General features: G+C 33.7%; 1 protein-coding gene across 5 annotated transcripts in view; it reads right to left on the minus strand.

The window, feature by feature from the left end:
* Nucleotides 1-253: 253 nt before the first annotated feature.
* MGAT4C (MGAT4 family member C) overlaps nt 254-22216 on the minus strand; it is a 746802-nt gene continuing 724839 nt past the window's right edge. For 3 of the 5 annotated variants that reach the window (XM_047743470.1, XM_047743471.1, XM_047743467.1), the window contains 3 exons: nt 11173-11325; nt 5256-5403; nt 254-2269 (listed from right to left, as the gene is read on the minus strand). In XM_047743470.1, the coding sequence (XP_047599426.1) occupies nt 1128-2269; nt 5256-5403; nt 11173-11319 (1437 nt within the window). In that variant the 5' untranslated portion in view covers nt 11320-11325 and the 3' untranslated portion in view covers nt 254-1127. Of the gene's footprint in view, nt 2270-5255; nt 5404-11172; nt 11326-21164; nt 21495-22216 lie in introns of those variants that run through there. The other 2 variants (XM_047743468.1, XM_047743469.1) reach the window with 2 other exon arrangements.

The raw sequence follows: 22216 nt of genomic DNA on the forward strand, positions 1-22216 counted from the left end.
ATTTCAAGATAGCATAACTTACTATATGAGACTTAGGTAGAGGTGAACAGAAAGCATCATTTATGTGAGGAGTAATCTCTACGTAAGGGAAAGGGTGCTATCTGGATATCAGAACATCTGATCGCTCACTTTGGCTTTACTAGGAACTAGCTCTGAATATAGAAAAGTCAACTGATTTCTATGTTTCCTACTTTTCTCCTTTACAAGATGTCCATTTAAACTTCAAAAAAAGTATATGATAGATTACAATTTCAATTATATGAATTTTAATACAAAACATATAAAATCAATTTCAAAAATTTTCTGCATTTACTGAAAATGTTTGTAAGAATGAACTAAATATAGGCCTTCTCTAATTTCTTCTATTAAATGTAGGTACCCAATATAACTTGAAAATATTGAGCATAACTATTCTTTTTGCAAAAGGGAATCTAGAAAAAGACTGCTTCCCACAGAAAATTTATTAACAATAGGTGCTCAGTTAAGTGTTTCTATACAATGAACAATGCCCCTTTTTGTATAAATGATCAGGGAAGAAATATTTTAAGTCATTTTTTTTTTCTTTCCATCACTCCACCTATGCACAAAATTCTGTTGTAAAGACATCACTTCTATGAGGAGGTATTCATTGTAGATGTACAGAAGTCTATGAAAATCTATGTTTACAATAAAAAAAAAGATTATCATTCTAACCAACTGCATATTCACATAGATGCTTAATAAAAGCTATCTGATGATATAATGAATGTTTTCATTCTTGAGGAAGTGCACACAGTTGGCAACTGTTTTTCAAGACTCACCATCCAGCAAACTAAATTTTCTCACTTTAAATCTTTCATGTCGTATTTTTGACATTTAATTAAAATTTTGGTACTAACATCAACACATTAAAAATATAAATAAAAGTAGCATTAACCATAAACTTTAGGAGTTAAAATAAATACAAGTGTGGATTAGAATAAAATTATGCTGACAATATGAGAATCAAAACTGCCAAAATGATTAGACTTTTCCTTGAAAATATCCCATCCATTGCTTTCCCTCCAACAAACAATAGTAAAAGGGAAGGTAGCAAATAAGGAAACAGGAAAGCCTGCTTTGATAGCTGGACATATCGATTTAATTGGTTAAAAAGTCCAAATGCTAATGCTCCTAATAATCAGCCATTCTTTTTGTGTTTTGGTAACATATATCCTTATACAATTTATGTCAAATGGAATTTTTTGATTCACCTCTGACATTTCAAAGTTTCCATTTTTGAATTCCCCTAGTCTTAAGTAAGTAACACAGTGTCTACTTTGTTTGAAATCTACAACATTTTCCCCAACATCTAGGGCTCCATGATGTAAAATGTCATTTTGCCGATCTTCTGTTCCAGTACTCACTTTAATTTTTTTAATTAAAATTGGATTCTCAAATATAATCACAAAGACATCTCCTACTGAAGGTGGTTTCCCCCAAAAGTACTCATCAACACTACTATAAGCCTTGCTTGCTTCATAATTTTCGAAAACATTCATATTGGTGTAGAGATTTGCAGGAGGGTTATCAGGGATGTCAAATGACTCTTCTTCAAAATCATCATCCTTCAGCTTATTCTCAGTCCCTTTATACGATGAATAATAACCCATGTGCTGAAAGAGAGATGGTTTAAAACGGATCACATTTTTCTGAGCTAAAAGACCCCGAAAATGAGTCAATAGCCAATCACAAGGCATTTCTTGATAAAACATTAATAAAAAGTGTGCCAAACGTGGGAGATCATGAGAATGATAAAGTTTTCCGATGTAGCCAAGCTTAGAGAACTCAAGAGTTACCCAGTAGGTTCCTTCTAGGGATGTAATGACTTTCTTGATGGCAGTTAAGAAATTTTTTGAACATCGAACGTCATCTTCGAGCATTACATAATAGTCTGAAGTATTGGCACAAAAATTAAGTAGAAAGGCATAATCTACATTTTGCTTAGAACGAAATCTGACTCTGTCTTCTGGATCATTGTAATTTCTTTTAAGGCCATCCAGGATTGGGTAATATTCCTCTGGAGCATGTATAACTATTAATCTTCCTGCAATAATATGGTGGGCAAATTTCTGTGTAATATCCTGGACCATGACATCACGCCAGGATGAATTAAAGTCTGCCAGGTGAACCACCACTGAAATTTCCTTCAGCTCTTCGTAGCTGGATTGCTCAAAAATTGACTTGATCGTCTCAAGTAAATAGTTTCCTTTTTTTCGTTTCACTGAGGAAAGTCCAATTGTAAGAAACCCTGAACAAAAGAATTCAGAAAGAAGACAAATTAAATGTGAAATAAGTTTTGAATAACATATAAAAAAATCTTTTCCCCTTGGGTTTGCTATGATATTAGGTATATCTAGTAAATGATATATGTCGTATATTTTGTGAGTGAAGTCTTATGCTAAATATATAAAGCCTATAGTACTTAATACATAATTGGTTTTTCTTTGGAAAAAAATTCATCTTAAGCCCAATGACATATGAGCCTTATTGATGTAAACATTTGTTTGTGAAATAAAAAAATATTATTTAAGGTGTTTTGCAGCTTAATGTGCTCATAAATGGCCATTAGAGAAGATAGATGTTTGGGTAATATCCACACTATTAAAAAATGCAAAAGGAGAAGGATGTTAAGGCTGAACAAATCAGTCTCAAATGATAAAAAAGAAAATTAAGCATAACTCGGTCTTTTAATTATCTTTAAATTTTTCATAGAAAACATGTTACATTTTCATTTCTTTTTGATCACTGTCATTATCTTGCACTAAAAAATTAATAATTGGACTTCACAATTTTATTTTGAAATTTACTAGAATGTTAATTAGAATGTAAACAAAATTATAAACAATTTTTAAAGACTGCATTATTATTTGAATGATTAGTACATTTTCTAATACATAAATATCACTGTTTTCCTTATTTTGAAACACATTTTAGAGCAATTTTCTGTGAGGAAATTTTTATTTAGACACCTAAAATCTAAAATTAGAAACTGGATATTTGTAGGGAATAAAATAAAGCCTTATGAAATGGCAGTTTACATCTAAGAAGTGTAGATGTCTCTTCTTTGAAATATTTTCACTTTATAAAGCTCTGATTCTCACCATGATTCAGAACTGAATAAAATTTCCTAACTATTACTTGAAAATAGGAAAATGTTTACATTTACCAAGATCACTGTCTTAATACAGACACCTACTTGTGACTTATGCAATACTGAAAAAGCCCTTTCCAAGAATAATCTTTCTCACTAGGCTGTCAGAGAGGTAGAGATTTACACATTTTGTTCAAATACCTGGATTTACGACCCTAACTTCTTTTGAAAAATGAATATGTTCTCTGGTACCATTCGACTCAAGATTCCAGCCTTTACTAATGCCCTAGAATAGCCAATACCATGAGAATACTTCCTACATGAAAGACAGCAATCTATGCCTTTTGCCCGTAATATGTATCTTGAATATTTCTAATCGTCTTTTGGGATAGTTTTGCACTCGTCATCGTTTCTGCTTGGCAGATAAGGAAAGGAAACTCAATCACAGGGAGATGCAGTCACTCGTGCAAAGTGTAACACCCAGTGAGTAGTGTGGAGCCAACATCCAGAGTGCCCTGCGTTTACCCTGTGTTTTATATCACTTCTTTGTATAAAGCAGTGGCATATGTGCCAATACACTTTAGTAAACTTAGGATGGAAAGGGAGAATCAGTAATGTTTGCACAAAGGTAGTGTAACAGATGGAGATAAAAATAAACATTGGCAATCTTAAGCAGTTAGAAGAAAGCTTAAGAGCAATAGACATTTGAGATGAAGGAATGAATGGGAGATAGACCTAAAGAAGCCCGAATTCAGTTAAGTTACAATTTCCTCCACTTGGTGATCACAGACTCACTTGTATAAACACTTCTTAATGGGGAACTCCATTTCTGTGGTCCCCACAGACCTATTAAGAAATTCATGATACCACTGGGTTTCATTGATTTCATGAATCATATTTTTCACACAAAAACATTTTAAAATCAGGTTGAATATTACAATTAATGGCATCTTACAATTAAAACTGATAATGGTTATGGTCTCTTAGTGGCACATTAATTAGATAGTCTATGATGTCATAGACAGTCTATGATGTCTTGAAATCCATTAAGTGTGTGTATGTTACGTCTCAGATCCAATCTACTGATAGTGAGTTGACTAGTTTTCTCCAAAAATTGAGGTCTACCTGGAACCTCAGAATGTGACCTTATTTGAAAATAAAGTCTTTGCAGATATAATTATTTAAGGATCTTGAGATAAATCATATTGAATTTAGAGTGGGCTCCAAATGCAATGACTGGTCATACCTGAAGAGGAGGAGAGAACACAGAGAGACACAGAGACCAAGGGAAGAAGACCCTATGGTAACAGAGGCTGACAGTTATGCCCCCACAAACTAAGGAATGCCAAGGGTGACCAAAAGCTGAAAGAGTCGAGGAAAGAGGGATGCCTTGGTGGCTCAGTTGGTTAAGCAGCTGCCTTCGGCTCAGGTCATGATCCCGGCGTCCTGGGATCGAGTCCCACATCGGGCTCCTTGCTTGGCAGGGAGCCTGCTTCTCCCTCTACCTCTGCCTGCCACTCTATCTGCCTGTGCTCACTCTCGCTTCTCTCTCTATGACAAATAAATAAATAAAATCTTTAAAAAAAAAAAAAAGAGTCGAGGAAAGAGTCTCCCCTATAACTTTCAGGTGAGTGGCTCTGCCAGCACCTTGATTTTGAACGTCTGGTCTCCAGAAATATGAGAGAATAAATATCCATTGTTTTAAACTACCTAGTTTGTGGTAATTGGTTATAGCACCTTGGTAAACTAAAACAATGACTCTCACTACTTCAAAAGCAGTGGCAAGTCATTAAAAACCAAAGCATTAGAGTTGGAAATGGTATCGGTATGAGAATGGTTGTTTTTAAAAGGGAAGTTTTAAAAGTTCAAATAAATTGATTTTTTTCAGTCTTTCTACATGGTCCTACAGCAAACTGTTTGAAAGTTTATATTACAATTAAGCATTTTAAAAGTTTCCTTTTTTTGACTATTAATGGAGTTGGATCAGTAATTGTAATTTGTGAAGAAACACTGAATTACTTCCCAAATAATATATATTAGTAATGTCCAGAAGTTTTATTGCGATACAGATGAAGCTGGTTGTCATTATTTTAAAATAAAAATACTTTATGTGTTCTTGATTTGAAAGTGTAGGGATACTTACGCTTTCTTTGTAAAGGCGTGGCAGCTAAGTAGCGATAGGTGACATTGATGGCTCCTGAGAAATTAGATAAATCTTTGAAAGTATGCACATAACGTTCTGAATTCAGCTGGTGTGTGGATGTTTCCCTTATAAGTTGTTTGTCTCCTTCCTGAATGCCAAGAAGGAGGCAGAGAAAATAAACAAATAATAGATGTCATGATTAAATAAAATTTCTCCTTACACAACAAACATATGTTGTTGATATGTAACATGGGTATTATCTAAATCTCAACTACTGGCGCCACAAGCTACAGGACCCCATCTCTCACCTGAATTCCCACCTATAGTCGCTACTCCAGACTCTCCTACTCTATTGTGCTCTTCATACTTCTCTTCCATTTGCTTTTCCACAATATACACTAATAATGGCATTTTCTAGACAAAAAATTCCCACATGAAAACTCCTACTGCCTTTATGTTAAAATTCAAAATCTTTACAATAATTCAATGATCTTAAAATTTCACAATAATCTGCTTGTATCATGTAAAGCTAATTCTCACTAAGTTTCCCATATTTGAGTCGTATTAAGCTATTTCATTTTCTTTAAGCATTGTTCAATAATACCAGACATTATTTCTATATAATTATTTCTGGGGAATTTATTAATCAAGAAGTTTTAGTCAGTCACTTATCAATGGCCACTATAATCAAAGACTGTTGAGAAGAGATAGCCGTGGTCCTTGTGATGTCAGTGTTCTTTCAACTGTCCTCAAGATATCTTCATACACATTTGTACCAAGTTAAGGAAATGTCTTCAGAACTTGCACTAGTTTTTCCCATGATTGTTTGCTTGGTGTGTGTGTGTGTGTGTGTGTGTGTGTGTACATGTGCATGCATGCATGCGTACGTGTATGTTTGTGTGTGGTATTCTGTTGGAGTTGAAGTCTGGTCCTTTTATGTTTATGATCCCTCTTATATTAATTGGTAATGGACATATTAGATCTTTGAGAAGGTTTATGCTGAGTGAAATAAGTCAAGCAGAGAAAGTCAGGTATCATATGGTTTCACTTACTTGTGGAGCATAGGAATAACACAGAGGACATTGGGAGATGGAGAGGAGAAGTGAGATGGGAGAAATCAGAGAGGGAGACAAACCATGAGAGACTGTGGGCTCTGAGAAACATACTGAGGGTTTTGGAGGGGAGGGGTTGGGGGGGTTGGGTGAGCCTGGTGGTGGGTATTATAGAGGACACGTATTGCATAGAGCACTGGGTGTGGTGCATAGACAATGAATTTTGGAACATTGAAAAAAATAAAATTAAATTAAAAAAAAGAGAAGGTTTATATTAAAAAGATTCATATTTAGCTTAAAATATATCCTGTTAATTATTAATTGGTCCCTTTTTCTCTCTTTAGTATAAGTTCAATAGTAGATTTTGATTATCTAATCATGATTTGATCAAGTCTTTATCGGTTATAAATTATTATCAAAATATCGACTTGCTTGGTCTTTGTATAAGGTTTACTACCACAGGTAGAATATATTCAAAGATAACCTATTTAGAAAGAATTCTGTTGTTTTGGGCAAGTGTCTACTGTACTGTGTGATGTTATATGGATCTATATCTACTATTCCATATACAATGGCAGGTCAGGCATGTGCAAGCAGTTAAGACTATAAAGAAAGTAAATGCATTTGAACCAATTTGGTCCTCATATTATCTGACTGTAGTCAATAAAACTTTAATTATACCCCTGTTATAAAAAATTAGAAAGGATTCAAATACAGACCTTACCTCATTTGGAATATTCAATACTTTGTATCATGTTCAAATGTCAATAGAGAAAAAGACTGACTCAAAACTTTAAATCAATGGCCAGACTGGAATTGTCTTAGAATAAAAATTAAGAATAGTAAATCATGACTGGGAAGAGCTTCAATCTGGTCTTTGCTAACTCAAAATCCTTTCTGAATATCTCTTTTGTATATTCAATTATGTTTATAAACCTATACTTGGTCTTTACTATATTTCTACATTTTATATTGTCTTAATTGAGAAAAAGAGGTTAGTGTTTTACAATATTTATAACATATTTGCCATCTATCAGTTGTAGACTTTCAAAATATTTAGAGTTATATCTTGAATTCTCTACTTCTTATAAATATACTAATTGCATATCTATTGAGTTCTGATTATTGTAATTTCTTTACACATAAATATGTTCATCTTTGTCTTTCTGAAAACTTATAAAACATTATTAGAGTTTTAAAATAAATTTAGGACTAATAAAAAGTAACTAAGGCCTCAGCTCAGTACCAATTTCTTTAATAGTGATGTAATAGGGTCCATTATCAATAGGATCTAGAAGAAATATCTATAAAAATCACAGTAGTCACAATTCTGAGTTCATTTTGCCATTCTGCTCTTATGTGATGTTACATTCCAAAGGAAGTGCAGGATCTTGGATATTTCTTTAAGAATTCTATTTTGAATGTGTAAAAATCCAGACCTTTTCTGAAGATAGAGTACATTCATCCTGATTGAAGGACATAACAGAAAATAAAATGAAATGGAACTTACATGAAAGCACTTTATTAAATTCTCAAGAACAAGCTTCTTTACACTTTTCAGCATAAATAAATAATGCAGCTTTCACCTGAGTCAGCCTTGTTGGCTGCTTTCCAGAGGCATCTACCTGAACAGTTAGGCTCTCCCTGGATACCTTCTTTCTGTAGCTGCTATGCTGGCATGTATTTCTCAGTAATAAGACAAAGCTTTATGACAATCATTTTCTGGATAGGAATGCAATTCAATGGACTAGCTGCAGACTAAGTGTATACCCTTGTGGCTACTTTGAAGATGCTCACAGCCCAGAGGCTAAGTTGATTGGGCATGTAGCGTCTCTCCTACTTAGTTTGCCTTGTAATAGCATTTGTCTCTTACACTGAGCTTGGCTTCCTTTCCCAATGAAAGGCACATATGTCCCGGACATGTAAGCATACATTAAACTGCTATATGCCAAGGATTTCAGACCACAAATGGATTTTCTAGCAAAAACAGCAGAACAGAATGTGCTAAGTAACTCCAGAGATCTTTTACTTGTAATTGTTTATCTGATTTCTCTGAATTATAACTGTTATTTCCCCCTGAAATAAGGAAGGCAGGAAAAGAAAGATCAACTAATGTTTATGTTTTAGCAATAGTACACATTGTGGCATTCTGGAGTCAAGAAAAAAAAAACTAAATGATATAATTTTGTGAAAACTGAAATAAACACAGATAAAAGGGTCAAAAGAGACAAAGGTTACAAAGAAGCTACATTATATACTAGTAGGTGGCTGGCTTTCCGTGGCTATTAAACATTTTTAGAAAAACAATTTTAATGTAGTTTTACATTAATTATTTAAATGTTTTAAGTCTTTATACATATTAAGCCTTGGGATAAAATTTAGCTCTGAATACATTTAGGTTAAAAATAATCATCTAGTAAATAGTGAGAAACTAAACTAATAAAAATACTGTCATTAAATTTTCATTAAGGAGGGGTGCCTGGGTGGCTCAGTGAGTTAAGCCTCTGCTTTTGGCTCAGGTCATGATCTCAGGGTCCTGGGATCAGCCTTCATGGGGCTCTCTGTTCAGCAGGGAGCCTGCTTCCCTCCCCCCTCTCTCTCTGCCTGACTCTCTGCCTACTTGTGATCTCTCTCTGTCAAATAAATAAATAAAATATTTTAAAAAATAAATTTTCAGTAAGGGGAGTGATTGTGTTTAACCATCATTTTAACTCATTTTTTCCAACTTAATATAAGAATTCCAAACTAAGACTATTTTCCAACTTAATATAAAAAATTGAGAAAGTAAGGACTGATATCTTTAAGCAATTTTAAAAAATTCTACATATTTCAAATTAAAGCTCAAAAATTATTATGGCTATACATAAAATATAAATAATATAAGTATTTAAAAATAATTATAAATTTTAAAACGAAGGAGTAAAATCTCCTCTACTCTTGGGCTGATTTGTAAATTTGGTTAAATATATATGTAATCTAGCCAGAGAACATTTCACTAAGAAAGTACGCTTTATTAAGCATTGCTTCATTAAATCACACCTTTTACATTAGATACGTAGGACTGAAGCTTGGATAGAAATGTGCAAAAATCCATAAGACAGGGCAAAAGTATCTGATCCTCCTACAGATATACACTCTATTACTTTTTATACATTTTATAATGAATTTGAAGAGGTTCTATATCAACAAGATATAAGGATGTTTGCTGCATACGATGGTCTTTTGTCTGTTTAAAATGAAACACTGAAATTGTGTTTAAAAGTGTCTCACAAATGTAGCAAGTCATTGAATACAATAAACATCCTGCCAATGCCATGTGTTTGATTTACAAGATGTGATTTACTGCTGCCAGTAAACACAGATGCAAGAGATAAATTTTTATTACAAAATTAAATCATTTATCAAAGGCTCTCCTTGTTAATTTATGACCTTTAATTTCATCCAGAAAAAAATAGGGGGATCACATGGGCCTTGTTATATTGTCGTTAAGTCTCATAAACCTAATAATCAGGTTTAAAGAAAGGTCAAAGTGCATGCCATTAGTAAGTTTCTCCAGTTTGCTATGTTTGCCTACATCATGCCTAGTCAAATTCTCTTCATCTGTGGAGATTTTAGCCATTGTGAATTGTCTATGGAAAACAGAATGAAAGAACCACAAGATCAAGAAACATGTATGAATGTAAAAGGCATAGGCATAGTCAAGATCTAGAATCTGGCAGAATTTTGTCATCAAAGAACAATGCTAACAGAAGCAAGATTCTTTACAGAAGACCTCCTGAGAGGATCTGTCCCAACTAAGATCAAATGGTTGGCTTATTGTTATAGAATAGTACATGGCAAATAATGCGTAGGTAAGATCATGTTCAATTAGTGAAATAAAACATTTTACTGGGAAATGCTTTTTGTGGTTTTTGGCAGATTTTTCTCTTGCTAAGATAGTCATTGAAACTTTCAGCATGCTTGCATGGTGGAAAGTATTTTTCAGTCCTCTCTGTGTCCAAAGATTTTGATTTTCCGAAATATGTGAACAAGAGTAATAACATCAAGATTGGGATTTTTCCAGATATCTTAAACTCAATTCAGAAATTGAATTAAAAAAAAAATGTCCATGTTATTCTCATCAGACATGAACTGGTGTGATACAGTGTTAGCAAATAAAGAACAAATTGAGATCTCAAAATTAGCCAGAGTAAGTCCTTTTGTGTGTTTCTAGAATTTACTTAAAAATTCATTTGCATATTATATACTAATTTAACCTTTTTAAACTACTGAATAGTTTTCACATCATTATCTCTAGTTCTTGAGGTTCTATACTACTTTTCACTGAATATAAATACATAACATGGTGGTCATTTATGACTATTCAAAATCAAGTGAAGTGTCATACATTATAATAAAATATTATTTCTTAACAAAATAGCATAATTAGTACCATTAATTAAAAAATAAGATTTTAAAAACTTTGATGATATATAAAAAATTGAGAAAGTAAGGACTGATATCTTTAAGCAATTTTTAAAAATTCTACATATTTCAACTTAAAGCTCAAAAATTATTATGGCTATACATAAAATTAATTCAGCATAGTGATGATAGCTAATTTACTTATAGCCAAATATACATCCCTGAGCTACTATATGCAGCATTAAAGAAAATATTGCAACATAAATCAAAATAATTGTAATGCTGGTATTCTAGAATTAATACAAAAAGTAGCTAGATAGAAAGTATACATGTTAGAGTTTTGCTCAAACTAAGACTATTTCAGCAGCCTGGGATTGAAGTTTGGTTAAAATTGGACTAAGCTTAATTTGATTTAGACCTTATTTGTAACAGCAACAACAAAAATAATCCCCAAAACTTACCAGAACATAGCTGTCTTCAATGTACAAGTTCATAAAGAGAAGGAAAATGACAAGAACTCCCAAGAATGACACTGTGGAACGTTTTCGCAGGCATCTCATTTTATCAAGTATTTCAAAAATGTGCTTCATTTGATAAAATTTAAACATTCTATCCTGGGGAAAAGGGGCACAGAATTACTGACAATTAACTTTGGATGTAAGTATTTCTTTATAGGTATCAAAAGCCAGGCCTTTATAACAAGTCACCCTTCACCTGTTTACTAAAGTTGTTTCCAATTTCACACATATGATTTTCACAGATTATTAGTATCTTAACATACGATCAATGTACTGCTTTATATTGATGTGGAGTAAATAAAAATGAAAAGCAAATCTTAGTTTTTTCTGAACAAATGAACATTGACAATAATAATGCCAAAAAAAAAAAAAAAGTCCTTTGATGAGAAACAGCACAAAAATTAGAGAGAAAGGCAAACATTAAGGTAACTTCTACCTCCTCGTACTATAATGTAATGAAAATGGAAGAAACTAGAAGGTTGGGCCTAATATTGATCTTGGAGTAAGTGCACCGGAAAAAGCACCTGGGAGGGAACCTGGGTCAAAGAAAGAGAAGTCATAAAGGAAGTTAAACTTTTGGGCTAAGTCCAAACATATCTTTGAGAACTTGAGTTACAGTTGGTTTGGTTACTTTTCAGTAATTCTTGTTAAATCAGAGTAAATCCTAGAGTGACATATCTACATGGCCTTGCTTGATTTACTAACTAGAAGTTTGGCTGGTTAAAATAATTCATGAATTGCAAAATAGCAAAATGAGCATCAGCAAGATTAGTGGAGATCTATTTTTTTCCCCATTCTACACTTCTACATTGTGTGTTATCTTCTAATCATTGATTTATTTAGATTACTGATCATTTGTTTAAAAACTATAAACATATAAAAACATATAAAAAATCAAAAGACTAGTTGAATCATATTTTGTCTAAAATCAAGGATAATCTGGAAACTGTACCACGTCTAGCTGGGTACTGGGTCTCCCTGACCTCAGTGTTAGGATGAAGTATTTATACGAATAAAGAACTTCAGGAAGTGAAAATGGCTTCTTAAATGATGTCTAGGACATAGCAATCAAACAATGTCTCTTCGCAAGAATTAATTTATGAATCCTTATAAATTATAAATTATAAAGAAATTATAAATTATATAAATTATAAATTATAAATTATAAGAAATTATAAGAAAGACTATTATAAGAAATTATAAATTATAAGAAAGACTATTAGGAATTGGGAAAAAGGGTTAACAAAGGGGAAGAATGGAAAAATTCTCAAAGAAAATATAAGAATTACTGTTCATTTCCTTTAGCCATATTTTTCTCTAGGGTTATTTTTATTTTTCTTGTTGACTTGTAGAAGTTTTAAATATATGTGTAGAGATGCACACATATACATTTATCTTTGTTTATGATGAAAATATTTAGGTATCTTCCCCAGTATTATATCTTCTATTGGGTTTGGCCAACCCTGAGGTGGAGAATGAAACGATTACTCCAGTCACCTCAGTAGGAGAAAGGAGAGGGCGTGGGGACACGACACACTAGGGGCAAAATGTCCCAAGCTAAACTCCCTCTACTTTTATTGTGAATGTTGTCAGTACATCAGGGAATAAGAAAAACAAGAAGGAATGTGAAGCTATAATAATCAGGACAGTGGCATAGGGAGGAACCTCAGAACAAGCTGTGATCCTGACGTGTGCTCAGGCAAGAAGTGTGTGGAGTACTGACCACAGAAGATAAATGTTTCTGAAGTTTAAGCATTTACTCCCTGGATGAGCGAACTGAGCCGCAAAAAGGATCTGGCTGTTTTCAGCCCAGAAACTGCAAAGGAGGTCCAGTTTTCCAGACACTCCTTTGCTTTTCAACTAGTTTCACCCAGGGAGGCATGTGTTTATTAAATCTGATCTAGCCAGGCATTGTGAATTCTCACAATTTTCCTTTTCTTGGTCTGACTTTTGCAGTGGAGAGTTTTTTTATTTCAAATTTATTTCATACATAAGACTTTTTTTGGTATAATGTTTTGAAAATTCTTCCCAATTTTGATGTCATATGGACAATCTCCTTAATTTTTTTTTAATGGATAGATTTTTAATATATCTAGGATTTATCTTTTTTGTCTTTTATCATGTACTAGAATAATTTTATTTTATTTTTATTTTTCATCTGGAGAGCTGATGGTCTACTTATAGTGCACTAGTCATAACTACTAGTCACCTTACCACTCCTGACTTCAAGGCTGTGGGGAAGTATAATCGCCCGTATAATCAGAAATAAAAAGAACGTTACTATTGTATATCACACGTTATATCAAATCAATCATTTTTTGATACATGATGCCACTTTTATAATAGGGTCATTTTCTAATTTGCATTTGGAGGTTAAAAATGTATTTATAGATCCATCATTTATAACATTTTTCAACAAAAAAATACATAACAATTTTAAACCAGAGCATTATAAGTGAAATTCTGTTATCTGGTAATGGTTTTGTAGATAAAACTGCCTTATGTTTGTAAGATTTTCATCTGAATTTTGAAAATTGACAAAAATACAAAGGATTAGAATCTAATCATACACCAATGGACACAATATTTTAAAATATTTTTAAATGTCAATTTCGGAAGACCTATCAATAGCATAAAATGCATGTATTCCCTTTGACTCAGCAATTATACTTCTAAAAATCTATTCAAAACCAAAAATTGTATTTGTGAGTAAACGTTTAGCTATGGTGTTACAAGACAGTGATGTCTGTAAAATAAATTGGAAACTATTAAGAGGTTAACAGCTGTTATCTTAATATAGAATTATCAAGAATTTTCAATCCCGTTTTTACTTTTTTCAATTTCCATACTTTCAAAAGTACATATATTCAGTATTATTTAAAAAGTTACTTTTAATTTTCAAAATTCTCTATCATCTGTTGGAAAACAAAACTGCATTTTATTTCTTGGACACAAACATAAACACAGACTTTTTTTAAAGAAAATAAAATTTAAAAATATGTAGCACTGTATGGTATGTTTTGGATGCTCTGAATTTGAATGTCATAAGTTCAATAAAAATGCTAAGTCAAGAAGTATATTCTAATTCTATTCTTTTGAGACAAAGACAAAATGTAAAAAATGTGACTGCAAATTGAATTTGCAAAGTTCAAATGTAGAAATTACATATAAAGAAAATAAGTCTATCTATTAAAAGTTATTAAATACTTACTAAATACTAGGCAATATAGTTTGCATGAGTAGCTCATTGACCTTTCATAACAATACTGAGATTTTAATACTCCCATTAGTTTTACAAATAAAAAAAAGAAAGAAAAATCCAGGGTTTTCTTGAGGTGTCTCTAAAAGGAATAATTCCAGTTTTTAAATATTAAAATTGATCAGTCTGCTTGATTAACCACTATTGGTATACAGTTTACTAATTAGGTTTCATATGACATTTTAGAAATCATGTTGCCAACAAACTATCCCACATATATGATGATAATAACTTGTGATACCAATCTCTTGAATAAAATAGAAATAATATAAAAGACATAAATTCAATTTTTTGGCAAAAAAAAATTTAACTAAATCTATTTAGCCCAAAAAAACATGTAAATATATAATGTGAGGAGGTGGGTGATATATGGTATTTCAAGTAATATGAGAAGTAGGAAGTATAATACTTTGGAGGCAATACTTGAGAGCACTCTGCAACAATGCAAAATAGTACAAAACAACAACAAAACCACAAATTGTAATTCCAGAGTTAACAAAGAAAGAAGGAATCCCGAGAGAATAATGGTGACCACCTAAATTCTAAGATCCAATCCTTCAAATTAGAATCCTCCAAAATCCACTCAGAACAATCAGAGCACGAATAACCTTCCATAGTATACACCCTGAGTATACCCATGAGAAAGATGATAGCACAAATTTCACTGTGTATATAAGTGAAAACAATAATACCCAGAACAGGCAGAACTGGCTGAGGACCCCAAACCAGAGTAAACAAATGATTGGAAAACAGATCAAAATATGTGTCATTTATTTAAAAAAAAAATACCAGACAAACTACAGTAAAAGAAAATTAAGGAAGATAATTATTCATACAAACTTCTTTTCCATCTGAAACAGGATCATCTGGGTCCAGGAAAATCCAAATAAATATTTTTAAAAAAGAAAAAAAAGACAAAAAAGAGAAACTACAGTAAATTAGATATACTGAAAGGAAAACAAAATAGCTGATTTCAGGTAGGGGGAAGGGACTCTATGGTCACAACTTTCTGTTGTGTCATGAGGCAAGAAAACTCTTAGAGATTAGTAGGAGCATTTCCAAAGGACATAGAAAACAGCTTGAAGAGGATTCTATTGAAAAAAATTTGGGAAAATCTATCCATCAAAAATGACTGTGATTGATAGTAAAATATTGAATTAATATAAATTCATGTATATAGAGCAATGATAAAAAGTAGAGAAAGAGAAAGTAAGAAACCTATCTACCAAAATTAGAGGTGATCACTGCATCATCTGATTTAGAAACTGGTCTTTGAAAGAAAAGTATTAAGGTTTCCCGCATTTCCAGGAGGAACTGTATTTCATCCACATTTAATGACTTGTATTTTCAGATACTGGGCAACAGGCAGCACAGGGCAACGATCTCTGAGGGAAAGGAAATGAAAGAAGTACATGCCAGGATTTTTCTAGTTTGTTGCCAGAAGGCAGTTTTCAAAAGCCAGGGCAGGAAATTGATGAAAGAGTTTGAAGATGTCACAAATAAAAAGATAACCTCTGTTCATGTACTGAAAGAGTTAGTATCAATAAAAAGCCCATATTACTCAAATAGATGCAAGAGATTCAATGCAATGCCTATCAAAATTCCAATGGCAACATTTTTTATAGAAATAGAAAAAAAATTCCAGAATTTGTCTGGTGTCACAGAAGACCCTGAAAACCCAAAGCAAACTTAAGAAAGAATAACAAAGCTAGAGGTATCACACTTCCTGATTTCAAACTACTGTATATTACAAAACAATAGTAATCAAAATGATACTGTCATAGAAACAGACACGGTTCAATGGATAGAATCAAGAGCTCAAAAATAAGCCCACACATTTACAGTCAACTAAATATTTGACAGGAGAGCCAAGAATACTTGATAAGGAAAGGATAGTCTTTTTAACAAACCATGCTGGGAAAACTGGACAGCTATATGCAAAAGATAAACTGGACCCCTATCAAGAATTAGAACAGTTTCTGGAATGCAAAGACAGAAATAATTCATGTTCCCTTCATCCAGAATAGAAAAAAAAAAAATGTAATAGATTGGGCATCAGATGGAGTACTCAGAAGAGTATTACCTTAGTAGGTAAAATCAGCCTGAGACTGGAGGCTTCTCTGAAACCAGCACTCCAATGGCAAAAATGGATAAAGGGAATTACTATTAGAAAGGGAAATTATGACTGGAGGGTATTATGTTGAAGGAACTAAGTCAATCACAGGAAGACAATTATTATATGGTTTCACTCATATGAGGAATATAAGAAACCACATAGAGGATCATAGGGGAAGGGATGGAAAAATCATATCCCAGAAACTGTTCTAATTGTTCTTTCCAGTGATCCTTACCAGTGTTGGATAGTGTTCTCACACACATGAACTAAGTGCTCAGTTAAAGACATGAGGGAAACCCTTTGCAGATCTCTCTCTTTCTTTCTCTCTCTGCCTTCATTTGTAGTTTCCATATAGCTTTCTCCTCTCTGGTACTCTGTCTGTGAATTCTAGCCAGGTCAGAATCTCAAACTTCTCAACTATGTCTCTTCATCCTAAAGAGCCCACTGTCTAATTGGATTCTCTCTCCCCATACTGCAGCCTAGAAACTCTAAACAGTTATCTCATTTGTTTTCCTTCTACCAGGAATCCAGCCCTTTTCTGCTTGTTGTACAAAGTGTGAACATTTGTTTCACATATTTAGACTAGTTTTTCAGTTAAGGAAAGAGGGTAAATCTGCTCCCTGTTTCTTGATCATGGTCAGAAATATCTTGCTGGTGTTAATAATTCTTCGCCTATGCTTTCTTCTCTTTTTCTTGAGAAATAGTATTACATTATTGTCTGCTTTTAATGTTACTTGGGATTTCTAATGGCACCTGTTTTTCTTTCCATTATAAATGATTTGGCAAATGTAAAATGGATTGGTTGTGCTGTCTAGAGACTTGTTAATTTTTTTTTTTTTTAAAGCAGGCTCCATGCCCAGTGTGGAGCCCAGTGTGGGGCTTGAACTCGGACCTGAGCTGAGAACAAGAGTTGAATGACTAACTACTGAGCCACCCAGTTGCCCCTGGGCTTAAGTCATTTTTTAAAAGAAAATATTTTCTAACTATGCTGCATGTGTGGGTAAGCACACATGCATAGATACACACAAACCCAAACTTTAGACTGTATAAAAGAAATATGTTTAAAAAACCAATATTCAAAAAAGCTAATGGTAAAGGGATGAGCAAAATACTTCGAGCAAGTTCAAATAATGAGATACTATAGTTTCATACCCCAATATACAATGTGAGTGAATAAAGGCCATAAAAGCATAAAACTGCTTAATTAAGTCTACTTTGTAAAGCTAAACACTGCAATTCCTGACAAAATACCACCAAATAACACAACCAGCAACTTCTTAAATCAGAAACAACAGAAGATTCAATAAGTCAAAATGTCTAATGTTAGGAGTATATAAATGCTCACAGCCCAAGACAGGTCAAGAGACCAAAAATTGTGAAACATCAGAGCAAAAACTTGTGTAAATCAAGAACTCTTAGAAACATAAGCACATGTTTATGGATCTGCGAACATAGTGAGGACTAGTAGTAGTCTTCTCTCATAATCTGACAGTTTAAATAGTCAAAAAAATAGGAAAGAGCGTCTGGATAATCCAACATTATCTCTTAATATTTAATTTGTGTGTGTGTGTTTTGGTCAACAAAGTAAATATGGTTGATAGGAATTTTAAAGAATGTTTCCTGTCTGGCCATAAACCAATATAATACAAAATAATCTAATCAAGGAGGAGACAACCACATCTGATGAAAGAGATTGATGTTTTAGGTAGAAATGTGATAGAGAAGTAGAGAGACTTAAAAGCAAGGCAACTCCTAGATATCATGGTAGCATTAGTGGGTAACGATTTTTATTTTTTAAAAGATTTATTTATTGATTTTGGGGGAAGGGAGTCAGAGGAAGAGGAAGAGAGAATCTTAAGCAGACTCTACCCCAAGTGTGGAGCCCAACATGGGTCTCAGTCCCACCATCTTGAGATCATGACCAGAACTGTAAAGAGTTGGACACCCAAATGACTGTACCACCTACACACTCCAGGTAGCCATTTTTAATTCACAGACACTCTACAACAGCATTTGTCTCTCAGGGTCCTAGTGTGAAAAGAAAGCATGTTGATACAAGTAACTGATAAAGGTATCTATTGAAAACCAATAAATTGAGCGTGACAAACTCAAGTTCACCATCCTTTACAAACTGGAAGTATTAAAAGAAAGTAAAAACTTGGTTTGAAATTATTAAATAGGTAAGCACAGCCTGATAACAAAAACTGCACTAGCATGTTCCTGCTTGAAAATATCAGTCATACAAGTGAGGACAGATTATCTGAGCAGTCGTTTGGTTCCCTGTTCAGTGTCTTATTTGTTAGAAATTTTCCACTTAGTCTTTGAATAATTTTAGAAAGATAAAAAGTATTTTTCAGAGGTCATGGGTTGATTATTACAGATTAGGTTCATTTAGAAAAATGATAACTCATATTATCATGGTTTGAGTGAATTATTTTCTTCAGATGACATATATCATCTTTATATACCCTAAATGTCATGAGAAATTTATTTGCTAACAATATATGCTACGATACACTTTATCTCTTGCACGTATAATGAGACATGTTTTGTTTAGTAGTTTTACTGCAAACGTTTTAAAAAATAGCTTCTTTGTCAGAAATTTATAATAAAACACTGTTGATTGTGAATATAGTTATGGAAATAAGGATATATAAAAACTCTACTCCTCTGCTCCAAATGTATGCTAAGTTGGCACATCTGGTTCAATAAAACTTCTTTTTTTTTTTTTTTTAAAGAATCACATTCTCTGGCTAAAATGAACAAGTCAAAGAATGACAGATGCTGGCGAGGATGTGGAGAAAGGGAAACCCTCCTACACTGTTGGTGGGAATGCAAGCTGGAGAAACCACTCTGGAAAACAGCATGGAGGTTCCTCAAAAAGCTGAAAATAGAGCTACCCTATGACCCAGCAATTGCACTACTGGGTATTTACCCTAAAGATACAAATGCAGTGATCCAAAGGGGCACATGCACCTGAATGTTTATAAGAGCAATGTCCACAATAGCCAAACTATGGAAAGAACCTAGATGTCCATCAACAGATGAGTGGATAAAGAAGAGATGGTATGTGTGTGTGTGTATATATATACACACACATATAAACATAATGGAATACTATGCAGCCATCAAAAGAAATGAAATCTTGCTTTTGCGACAATGCGGATGGAACTAGAGGGTATTATGCTTAGTGAAATAAGTCAATCGGAGAAAGACAACTATCATATGATCTCCCTGATATGAGGAAGTAGAGATGCAACATGGGGGACTTAGGGGGGAGGAAAAGAATAAATGAAAGAAGATGGGATCAGGAGGGAGACAAACCATAAGAGACTCTTAATCTCACAAAACAAACTGAGGGTTTCTGGGGGGAGGAGGTCGGGAGAGGGTGGTGGGGTTATGGACATTGGGGAGGGTATGTGCTATGTTGACTGCTGTGAAGTGTGTAAAGCTGGCAATTCACAGACCTGTACCCCTGGGGATAAAAATACGTTATATGTTTATAAAAAATTTTTAAAAATTAATCAAAAAACAATGAATTTTGGAACACTGGGGAAAAATTAATTTAATTTTTAAAATAAAAAACAAAGATATAAATAAATAAATAAAAATAAAGAATCACATTCTCTTTGGAGGACCCAGGTGTTGAATGTTCACATATATGAAACTACTTCAAAGACATAACTATTTAAAAATCATTTGGAGGTAATGCTATACCAAATAATTCATTTTTTAAATGGAAATAAATTATTTTCACTCTATAATTTCTTTTTGAAAGACTATTACATATGAATATACTCATATATAAAATGTATATTACATATTCAGGTATTTACATACAATTTTGAAATTATAAATAGTGTGGCATATACTCCTATATACTTATAAACACATAATTATATTAAATATAGCTATACTCACAATGAAACAAGTCAATCAGTGAGAAGGTATTATTCTTTTTACACTATTTAATACTAATCCTACCTGAATTTTGTTTCCTTCACTTTACAAACCATCTCCAAAGAGGATACAAGACATTCTTAGTAATCTTTCCATCCTATGACATTGTTCTTTCCCACAATTCTGTCCAATCTCCTCCTCATCCTCCTCCTCCTCCTCCTCCTCCTCCTCCTCCTTCTTTTTTTTACGACTTTTGGCATTACATGACCTCTCTTACAACCATTTTTTGAGCAAAATTCAAAATTTAGATCTTCAGCTAGGACTCCTTCCTGAACCTATTTCCAATTCTTGAATAGGACTATTATCTCTAGGCAGATTTCCTGCTATTCGCGCAAACACAATGAATCTAAAACTACAGGTTGGTTTTCCATTCCAGCTCGCTGGTCCTTGCAGTCTTATTTTTGGTGGGACTAGATCTCTAATTGCAAAGTTAAATCATCCAAAAGTTATTTGTCTCCTGCTTTCCCAAAGTCAGAAATATTCCAAGTTCTGTCTCACCTGCCACAATTTCTCTCTGCTGCCCCCCACTCCCCCCATTCTCACTGCCATTATAAAAGTTCAGGTTAAATACTTCCGGACGCTGATGGTTTTCCTACCTACCTGCCATTCATGATTTGTTGCTAAAGTAGCAGCCCCTGAACCGGAAGAGGGAAGCTAGTTTGTGGGTTCCGCGGCTGGGGTGGAAGTGAGAAGATCCACATTAGATGTCAGGATGCATTTCCGGGCAGGGGGCTGTCAGTCAGGTCAAGTTAGTGGGAAAAAGGTAACAACAGGGCTTTGCTTTGTCACAGGAGAGAAATCAAGAAAGCTGCCTGCAAATGGTCTCAGTCATCACAGTGATAACACAATGCCCGGCGGTAAACCACGTGTTAGCAAAAGCACAGCCAGCTCTGTACTGAGGAGTCCATTCGGACTCGGACTTCCCATGCCACCCAGACCCCAAGTATTATGCAGTGAAAACTGTATAGAGGCCGAATCCAGTTGGTCTATTTCAGTCCTGCTTTTTGCAAAATGGGGGAAGGGGAACCTAACGACTGTTAAGAACTATTTTACTTTTCAAGTTCTGGAATTAGCTGTACTTTTAGTTGTACTTTGCATTTCCTGAGAAAGGACGCTTGGAAAACAGCCAAGGAGCACTGGACAGGTAGAAAAGGCAGAGAATTTAAACAATTCTTTTGGATCAAAACTACAATTTCTTCATCCTGTGTCCTACTTCTCCTTCCCATTTCTGAGATAAAATAACCAAAGCTTGCTCTGTTTTGTAATAATAAAAGTAGTTTTATATTAAAAGAAAAACAAACAAACAAACAAACAAACAAACTTCTTACGGGAAATACAAATGTCCTTGTGTCCACTACAGTGGGAGTCCCTGTTTCAAGTACTATCTCCCTTTGTTGTCTCTCTACCACCTGTGTGTGCTGGACCCATGCTAATCAGTGGGACTTGGAAGAAGAGCCCCAGGAGCAGCAGAGAATCCATTGCAGGCCAGCACCACCCTTTTTGACTATATGAAAGGTATCCCCTGTTTGAGGACACTGAAGTTTATACAGGTTGTGACTTTGCCCCAGATCACCTAAACTGGAAGAAACGCTGCAAAGTTGCCAACGCAAATAAGCTTAGATTGGTTGAGACAGGAGCTTCAGGATTTCCTC

The sequence above is a fragment of the Lutra lutra genome, chromosome 8, assembly GCF_902655055.1.
Source record: "Lutra lutra chromosome 8, mLutLut1.2, whole genome shotgun sequence".
NCBI classification, from domain to species: domain Eukaryota; kingdom Metazoa; phylum Chordata; class Mammalia; order Carnivora; family Mustelidae; genus Lutra; species Lutra lutra.